Source organism: Triticum aestivum, chromosome 2D (genome assembly GCF_018294505.1).
Source record: "Triticum aestivum cultivar Chinese Spring chromosome 2D, IWGSC CS RefSeq v2.1, whole genome shotgun sequence".
NCBI lineage: Eukaryota > Viridiplantae > Streptophyta > Magnoliopsida > Poales > Poaceae > Triticum > Triticum aestivum.
The window spans coordinates 309113113-309123389 of record NC_057799.1 but is presented as its reverse complement, the minus strand read 5'-3'; the positions used below and the strand labels follow the sequence as shown (position 1 = coordinate 309123389).

The following is a 10277-nucleotide window of genomic DNA, read 5'->3' as shown; positions in this document are numbered from 1 at the left end:
TTACTCCACTTACAAGCACAATCATTTCATTAGTAATAGTGGGAGCAAAATTATTTTAGGTATCATGTAGGACTTGAACACTATAGACTTATTGTACATTAGAATGGTACTCTTATTCAGTTAGCAGTATTTCTCCTCATAATTATGACAAGTTTCATAAGGATGATTATCATTTGTCTTTATAGCATAAGTACTAGCACATTAATCATTATAGGTAGCAATTTTGTTCTCATCATAATTAATTGAAACACCCTCCAAATTTGTAGGATTAGCACTAGCTATAGTCATGATCTCTGCAAACCAACTTTTATCAATATTGCAATAATATTTAACACTTCCCAAAATAGTGGGATTATTGCTACCTAGAGTCATGACCTCTCCAAACCCACTTTCAATAATATTGCAAGCATCATGACTAGGAGGTGTATTCTTATCAAAATAATTTTCTCTTGCATGCTAGGATCACGAGGTCTAAAGAGCTCATATTCATTTACTGTTTCACATTCATTATCATAAGCAGGAGGATAAACATAGGGATTCTTAACAACATAAGCATCTTGAAACATATGGTCCTCATTCTTACTAGCAAAAATATTTTGCATCACATCATACCCAAGCTTACATTTTTCATACCATTAGACAAATGATTTTAAAACATATCCTCCTCACTAGCAAAAGGGGTTTAAAATGTATCATCATCAAAGCAAAAGGATTTCCAATCTCATATTTGTCCATGTCATTTGCATAATTGATATTCATAGAATATGTACTAACAATTTTTTATTGCGATCATGATTAATATTAAAAGAACACACATTAATAACAGTTTTAAATTCTTCTTTAAATACTTCACGACCATGGTCTAATTCCATGTTTTCAAGATAAACTTTGTAAATATAATCAAGAGCACTCATTTTGTTATTGTTTTCTTCCATAAGGCAAACTAGTGAACAAGAAACTAAAAGATAAAGTTGGAACATCTAAAGAAGATACCTTCAAGCACTTACCTCCCTGGCAATGGTGCCATAAAAGAGCTTGATGTCTACTACACACTTCTATTCTTGTAGACTCTCTTCAGCCTCTAAGAGCAGAGTTTTCTAGGATAGTAGCAAATGTCACTCAAGTGTATGACCTAATGTTTATCAATCCACGGGAGATATGGGATGATTGTATTCTCCTCTCAAGCAACCTTGCAATAAGATACAAGATGTCTTGTGACAAGAGAGTAGATCTAGAGGATGACAATGGAAATGAAGACTACGAGCAAAAGAGAGCAGGGAAGAAGAAGTTCATGCATCTACGTAACAAATGTCGTGTAACTCAAAAGAAATGACGTGCATGATGCGGCAGATTTTATTTAGAAGTTTATTAAGTACAAAACAATGAGACTAATGGAAACCTTGTTGTCTAATAAGTTTCAGAGAGCGAAACTTGGTATGTACATATGTTTCTATAACGCAAGTTTCAGAGGAAAGAACTTAAAATTTAAAGTTTAAGGTAGGAAAGAAACAAAAGGCAAGTTTCATAGAACGTAACTTCAGAAAACAAGATCTACAAGGTTAGGAGTAAGAATAAATTCAAATGGAAGAACAATCATTGTGGTTGGAAGAATGAAATCATAGTAGTATCCGTAACGAAAAAAATCCAACGGAACGAGGATTATGTCCAAGATGTAATAATGTGTCGTACCATAATAAGGACATCAAATAAAGTGTTGATGAATTTGCAATGCGAAGAAGTATGCCATGAATTTGTAATGGGACTCAACGGGAAGACACAGATAATTGGACGGGCGTAGAACAAATTGAAAAAGAATACGATCAAACGAGTGAAAGGAAGAACACATATGACATGAAAGAGAAGACCAGTACAATGTGACACTAGAGCATATGCACCGAGTAAGAAGATGATGAATAGTAACAATAGTTGAAAACACTATTGAAAAGAACAACCAGTTGAAAAATAAAGAAGGAATTGAACATGACGGGAAGATGTAGAGAATGTACAAGAACATGGAGAGAGAAGAATGACTGGACGAAGTATTAGTATAAGTATATTGTGTCGTATTGATAGGATTCATAGTTTTCATCTCTTTTTAGGCAATTTCTGCATAAACAAGTTTTAAGATCATGGCTCGCATCAACGGTTGCGTATGTGCTTGCCCCTGCACATTTTCATGCTTCTTCCTTATTGTTGATAAGTGCTGCTACTAGTTGCTATTCGTGGTTGGTGCACTAGCTTTTGGGAACATAAAAAATGTAAAAACAGTGTCTATGTTGTCCTGGATTATTTGCCTCCCTTGATGCATGCTGCTTTTTGATGGTGTTCCCTGCACTGATCTTGTCTGAGTGTATCGCACATGTGTTGTCTCTCGGTGCTTGGTGCTTGCCCTCCTGTGATATCATCCCCTACGACGTCTTCTACAGGTTGTGTTGATCGCTCTACATCGACTTCTCTCCTGATTTCCGTCGATGGTGGTGGTCTCTCTGCACCGACTTCTACAGACGGTCATTGTGGTCGCTCTTTTGTGACTCCTCTTGCGGCCTCCGCACATGGTTATTGTCACTCTACACCAACTCCTCTCATGACTTTTACCAACCATGTTGGTGCATATGGCTTCGTCGACTACTCTTTTCACATGTGCCTTCCCTAGGCACTTGGTGCTTGTCTGCATGCGACCTCGTCTCCTCCATTGACATCCGCAGACAATATTGGTCATGCTACACTACCTCCTTTTACGGCTTTGTGATTCTACACATGCACATACATCTTAGTGGATTCTTGATACTTCTTTTCACATTCACGATTCATCCACTTTGTCCTCTATTTGACCTCTTGATTCTACTGTTCATCTTCTCAATGTTGGTTGTACCTCCCTCCTAATTAATGGTTGAGGCATTCTTAACCCTTTGTCTTTTCATGTTCCTCGGTTATCATGCAGCTCATTTCTTACGTTCAGATTACTGACTCTGGTTGTAGGGTTATTCTAGACTTTGACTCATGTTCTGCCACTACGACTGCTCCTAGCCTCTTCGCTTCTTCTGGCTTTTCTACATAGGCCTATTCTTGTAGCTCATGTCGCATGTGTAAATATTTTTAAACCTACAAGATTCAAAATCAATTTTGATTGTGCTTCCAAGAGGTTGAGGCGAGATTAGGTTCGTATTGAGATCATGTGCATCCTTGTTTTTGTCCGTGGCTGGCTAACCAACGAAACATGTAGCTTTGGACTCTACCTGAAACCTTTTCATTATAGTTTGAGCGGCTTGATGCACCACACTTACTCGTGGGAAGTACACATATATTGTTATGAAAAATACACTACAATACGTGAAAGTACACTTGGTATAAAAATATTTGTTAAAGGCTATCAACAATGGATCTAGTTTGTGAGGATGGAAGTGATTCATAGTTTGGAAGCTCAGTTTGAAAGGTACTTCACTGAAGTTCCAATCCTGGAAGGCCCTCCATCGAGACAGGAAAAATATTACCAAATAGATGTAAGATGTCCGCCTTATTATGGTATCTATGACTATGTAGAAATGATGTTGTTTTTAAGGGCAAAAGTTAATCTCCTCTAGAGGCTATTTTTTGTTGCACGTATTGTCTTTGCATGTGTCTATGCTTCACCAAACTGAGTATCAACCGATGTTTAACACGGGTGGTTAGAGAGGTTACCCAACATGGACGACAGTATAATCTCTAGATCAGACCACCACCTCTCTCGATATAGACATAGTATCACTCACTAGGACTTTATTATTATTGATATTTTAGATTTTTATTTTTCTTTTGTCGGATAGTTCATGTTTTGGCTGTGTGCATGATAGATATGCAGAGGTCAAGATGTTGTCCATCGTGATTGTATCCGTTTGATGCTATATTTTTCTAATTAATGTAAAAGCTTATTTTATCAGAGTATGTGTTGTTCCACATACTGCCATGGAATACCGCGCGAGATAATTGGGTACGTTTTCGCCGGTGGTTACTTTTTTTATGAAAAAATGTACTTTATTATTTCTGTATTTTTCTATTGATTTTTTATTTTCATGTTCAATATGCAAATACTGTATTTTTCTTGGTGGCTGCCGCGGATTCACAGTCGGGTCTATTTAGGACACATCTAGATGTGATATAGTTATGTCACATCTAAACTGATGTCCACTCCTTCTGTGGTCTATTTTCTTATTCTATTTTTTTTGTTGCTGCATTATATATTTGTAAAAGCTTAGACGTGACATTTTTAAAAAATATTTAGATATGCATTATACAAACTGTTCACAGCCACACGGGCGACAACGATGTCAACGGATCCTCCCCTCCATACAAATGCAGCACAACTCTTCTCTTCTCCTCTCCTTTTATTATTCCCGAGAAAATCCAACCCAGCTAGACTAGCCCACACTCCACACTCCACACCTCCTTCTCCTTCTCTCCAGAACAGAGCTTGGCTCTCCGCCGGTTTCTGCTCAAGTGGAGAGGCCCGTCAGCTCGACGGCTCCAGGATCATGGACGACGGCGCAAGACCGGCGCCCAACCACAAGAGGCACCTCCCGTAATTCACGAGCTTCTCTCTGCCCAATTGATTTGTTTCTTTTCTTGTGTGCTTGTTGTTCCTTGTGCGAGCCTTCTCGTGGCGCAGACTGCAGGAGGCGGGCGGCGAGCTCGTGGAGCTGCTGTGGCAGGACGGGGCCATCGTAGCGCAGGCGCAGGCCCAGACGCCGCATCGGCGGTTCCCCCAGAGCGGCGCGGCCAGCGGCGTCACCGCGGAGGACGCGGCCGCGTGGTTGATCCCGGACGGCGGCGGCGGCAGGGACCTGTACTCGCACCTCTGGCACGGCGTCGTCGACGGGGACGCGGGGGCGCTCGTGGCGGGAAGCGGCGCCGGGACGAGCTTCTGCGGGAGCAACGCGGTGACGGCGCCGGCGCTGCTGCCGTCGCCGGAGGAGGAGCCGGGCTCGTCCTCGGCGGGAGGCCAAGCGCTACTGTCTAAGAGGGGGAGGGACGAACTGGGTAGCCACCGCGAGGTTCTCTTCCTTTTCCCCTCTACCTTGTCGGCGCAGACGGCGACATTGCTAAGCACTTATTTAAGTTTGTGTATAGTTTCGGCTGAACCGGTGACGGAGGGAATATTATGATGTTTGCAGGATGCCGACGACTGTGAGGCCGTCAATGAGACCCGCCCGCAGCGGCCGGCGGCAAAGCGAAGGACTCGTGCTGCCGAGGTCCATAACCAATCAGAGCGGGTAAAGCCCTGACGACTCACCCATTCCAGTGTTGATCTGTTGCAAACCAGTCTCGTGATATTTCTGTTTTGCAGAAAAGAAGGGATCGGATCAACGAAAAGATGAAAGCATTGCAAGAACTCGTACCCCATTGCAACAAGGTATCAGAGAAGTTTCTGCATTAGTACTTGTGTTCTTGAACCATTGTTACGTTTCTAGTTTGGTGTGGATGGTTGATCCTAGCTAAAAATTAATTGCAGAGCGACAAGGCGTCCATCCTAGACGAAGCAATCGAGTACTTGAAGTCTCTGCAACTGCAAGTTCAGGTTCAAAATTGAAAATCACACCCTGAATTTCTAATCTCTCCTCAATCAAGCACGGTATTCGACTCACAGTGTTGGCTTGGGTTCAGATCATGTGGATGACTACTGGGATGGCGCCCATGATGTACCCTGGTGCCCACCAACTCATGCCGCCGATGGCCATGGGCTTGAACGCAGCGTGCATGCCCGCGACGCAGAGCCTTAGCCAGCTGCAAAGAATAGCACCGTTTATGAACCATCATCTCCCAAATCAAATGCCTAGGGTCCAATCTCCAGCTATCGATTCCCTCAATGTGGCAAACCAGATGCAAAACAATGGTGTCTGTGGTGAGCCAAGAAACCCTTTCCTGCATCCAGACGACACACTAACAGCAGCATCTCAGGTTAGTACAACACACTTAGTCTCCTCCTGATCTATCAGACTTTTACTCCTGTTAGCTTACGGTGTCGATTCCTCGCAGCTGCCGGATATGTTTCCCTATGCATCTCAAAAGGCACAACAAAACCAGAATCATCAGTTACTGCCTAACACTGACATGCCAGCTTCAGGACCCTGCCCGCCATCTTTTGCTGACGGAACTGGAACATAAGACCAGGCAGTTTCAAGCAAGATGATTTACTGGTCAGTATAATGTTATTTTTTATCTTTTTTTACGTAATATTTTTTTACCTATTAACTGAAACTCCAATAGGCATGTATATATCAGTAGATGAATCTCCTAGAAAATTCAAAGTTTGACTGAAACTCCAATAGGCATGTAGATCGGTAAATAATGTGCAGGCATGATTTTTATTGAGTTATCTATGAAATTTACTATATGCTGACATTATTTCCCAAGCTTAAGCGCATGCACTTAGCGTATGGAACCTACCGAATTGCCGTCGCCGGATGGAACGGTTCTTGATATTTTGTTCCCCTTTGGCACCTTCCGGGTCCTGTCCAATCAGTAGATTAACTCTGATCGCGGCGGTTGTACATCCGTTTCACTCTTTCGCTGCTACATTCAATAGACTTTTTTGTCAGATTTGAAAAATAAGTCCCACTAGTTCACAAACAATTGGGTTGAGCATCGCTCTCTTGATGCAGACAGACAAGGAATGCAACAAGGACTTGCATGAGATCAGCAACTAGTGAAAATACTACTAGTAATAGCCAGATGAGATCCTTGATGCTATCCCAACAAGCAATTTATGCAGTGTTATTGCCGAAAATTATCGTCATGATACAGGATCATTGGACCGATGTAGAGGCTAATGATATACTAGTTTCAGATAACCCAGGACCTGTAGGACCTTATTTACTAATCAAGTTCTTTGGTTTATTTAGATTGATATCTTTATTTAGAGGCTAATAATATACTCTCTCTATTTCAAATTAGTTGAAGTTCTAGGTTTGTCCTAAGTAAAGACGTCTTTAAGTTTTACCAAGTTCATAGAAAAAATATATCAACGCCAAATTAGTTTCTGTAGATTCTCTATAAAATATATTTCAGTTTTGCTAAAGCACATCTAGATGTGCCATAAGTATTGCACATCTAAGTCCTGTATCATTGATCTTACACGAAGATTCGTGTGGGTATTTTCTTACTATATATTTGATTAATTGATTTTGTAGATCTTAGCAGATTTTTCCATAGACTTGGTTAAACTTTAAAAAGTTTGACTTAGGATAACCCTAGAACTTCAATTAATTTGGAACGGAGGGAATACTTGTTCAGATATCCCAGGGCATCTAGGACCTTGTATACTAATCAAGTTCTATACTTTACTTGTTTTTAGATTGGTCATCTATCTATATGATAATATAAGATGCCAAGGAAACACAGACATGTTTGCCACATCCCCAACGAACGGCCAGAATAACTCGCAGGAAGCAATAAAATACTGTATGACGATGCTAAGTTTAGCTCTTTATTTCTTTTCCTTATCATCTTTGACATGTTGCTGAATTTTTGTGTAATGATCAACCAGGGGGGGTGGATACAGGAGGTCAGAGCAAAATGGTCCTAGAAGAAGAAGAGATATGATATGATACCAAGACGCTGTGTGCTGTAAGGCCAGGGGAAGATCATGCAACACTGAGCCTTCGTGGCACCACTAAGCAACCAACACGTATGGGCCCGAGATCATGCTGATAGCAGATACTATTCTTATCTGAAGAATAGTCTTGAGCATCACCTTTCTGTTTATGGAAGGATTTGGTCCATGGGAGATGAACTTGGGCTTGACAGGGACAACAAAATATGCTTCTGCTGATATGCTGCAGATCTGGAGATGACATTGTTGGAGCCAGCATCCGCACAGGGACACAACTTGGGCAGTTCTGCTCGGCTTTCCACCGATGTAACTCCACTGGTGAGACCTAATAGGACTGTCCTGTTGACCTGCGGTCCACGATTCAGCTATCGATATAAAAAAACAAGTTCAGGCAGAAACTTGTGCTTTTGGGACACCATTGTAGATCAGGTTTGCATATGCCTTTGAGAATTCAGACAAGTGGCACATGAAGATCATTCTCATTCATCCATCAGGATTGCGAGATTGTACCACATGTGGTGATGCCCTGTTACAAGTTAATCAGGACTGTGATGGTCATCATCCGTTTCGTCACAGAGTAATTAGTCTCTGAAATTATCGATGCAGCTCCATGTTTATTGTGCTAATTGTGAGTCAGCTTCAGTCGCCGCCAGTCGAGACTGGGACTTTGCTTTGCATTTATACATCGAGATTTGGTTGTCATGCCCAAGTATTTATGCGTATTGCAGCGATTGATGTAGATGCTTGGCAATTTGGAGGACAGATATACACATTCTCTGCGTTTTGCTCTTGTTTGCATATATTTTTTCTGTGGACAGCTGCAGATATAAATATCTAGTCGTAGTAAATCATAGCTGGTCAAAATTTCCCACTTATGAAAAGGTAAAAAAGATGGCTTCGCCTAAGTTTGCAGTTTTTTTTCTGTGGACAATTGCACATATAAATATCTAGTAAATCATAGCTGCTCAAAATTTCCCAGTTATGAAAAACAAAAGCCAAAAGAAAAATGGCTTCGCCTCGGTTCGAACCGGAGACCAACTACACCACGAAACCTGCAGTGCTATGTTTACATATTCAGTACTTATAATCTAATTAGGCTCAGTTGACGAACCAAACAGAAAGCGAAGGCGAAATGAGAAGCGGAAGGGAAGGAGCATGGAGGAGAATGGATGTTCTGAACACACCGACCTCTGATGACTTTTACGCAGGATCCGAGGCCAAAAGTACTTCCTCTGTAAACAAATGTAAAAGCGTTTGGATCTTTTATATTTCTTTACAAGACAGGCATGGAATCTTATCCAGCGTCTTAAGTAAGATTTTACATTAGGTTTAGAAAGTAAAGTTTATTGAAGTTTGACAACCACAATATTTCTCATACAAGCAACTCATAGATGATTAGTATATGAAAAAGAAATTTCACATATAATTATATTATCTTGGACATCTTTTATGATTGTAAATACCCATTAATAATTTTCAAACTTGATCAAGTTGGTTGAAGTTGGACAAGGAAGACAACGTAATGAGTTATGGTTGGGTATATTTGCATCGAAGATATATTGTTATGGATCCTCCAACATGTGGTGCTTATTTATAATCTTTGCTAGCCAAAATTTCTATACTAAGCATGAATACTGCTTGTGCATCCAAAATCCTTGAGCCAAGTTTCTTCCATGAGTGTCCACCATACCTACCTATATACGGTATTACCCTGTCGTTTCAAGTAAATTTGCGTGTGTCATCTCTAAAACCTTCAAATAAACATCTGCTTTGTGTGCCCGTACTGCTCATGGAGCGACGGGTCGGTCAGCATCTTCCATGTTAAGCGGGTTATTCTCGTGATGGATGTTTATTAACTTGTCTTTGCACGAGAGAGGCTGGTAATTGGGATTTCCAGTCCTGTTAAGCAAAAAAAGAAAGAAAAATATAATAGAATAAACTCTCCCTTGAAAGTTGATTGTTTGGAGGGCACCCGTGAACTCGGTTAACCATGGCTTGTGTTTGTATGGTTGAGGGGAGTAAACTTTTCATTTCAGCATAGGAACCGCCAATAATTTGTTTAGCATGGAAGATATTGAAATTCTTAGTCGTGACGTTGACAGGAAAAGAACAACACTCAAAATGTATTCATCTCTGTTTTAAGCAATGAGCTCTGGCACATAAGCGAATCTATGCTTCCCTCTGCGAAGGGCATATCTTTTACTTTTTCTATCAGTTTTATTTTTGTTGAGTCGACTTCTTGTTTCAACCTCATTATTCTCTTGGCAAGCATCATGTGGTTGGGAAAGATCCAGACACATATATTCATTCAAATATATTTGATGATAAATTATTATTGTTGAGAATTATCTCTATGATAAGTGAGTTGGGAGGCAAAACATTAAGCCCATATCTTTCTCTGTGTTCGATGGATGCTATTTGTTCTAAAATATATGCTTTGAGTACTACACATCATAGAAGACTATATGATAATTGAGTATGTGGAGCTCTTCCTTAAACTTTACTGAAAATAAGATGCATTGAAATTGTTTGGTGACTAAGAACATACGTTGTTAATGTAACATCCCAAATTTTCAATTTGGAATGTTATACATTAGATCATCATTGCATAGCATATTTTATTGCATTTTGGCAAATCCTCGAAAATCCTAAGCAACTCAAGGACCCTCGGAGAGAGTTGGGGATTTTTCCC

General features: G+C 40.5%; 1 protein-coding gene across 2 annotated transcripts; it reads left to right on the top strand.

The window, feature by feature from the left end:
• The first annotated feature begins 4363 nt into the window (after window positions 1-4363).
• LOC123052879 (transcription factor PHYTOCHROME INTERACTING FACTOR-LIKE 13) lies at window positions 4364-8362 on the top strand. 2 transcript variants are annotated; one of them, XR_006425149.1, is made up of 9 exons: window positions 4364-4555; window positions 4643-5027; window positions 5148-5246; window positions 5321-5386; window positions 5486-5551; window positions 5638-5931; window positions 6010-6170; window positions 7328-7434; window positions 7520-8362. XR_006425149.1 is itself a non-coding variant. In XM_044476237.1 (8 exons), the coding sequence occupies exons 1-7, from the start codon at window positions 4509-4511 to the stop codon at window positions 6136-6138; spliced, it is 1086 nt and encodes a 361-aa protein (XP_044332172.1). In that variant the 5' UTR covers window positions 4364-4508; the 3' UTR covers window positions 6139-6170; window positions 7520-8362. The 2 variants fall into 2 exon arrangements, 1 of the variants encoding a protein (XP_044332172.1); XM_044476237.1 differs by lacking the exon at window positions 7328-7434.
• The last annotated feature ends 1915 nt before the right edge of the window (window positions 8363-10277 follow it).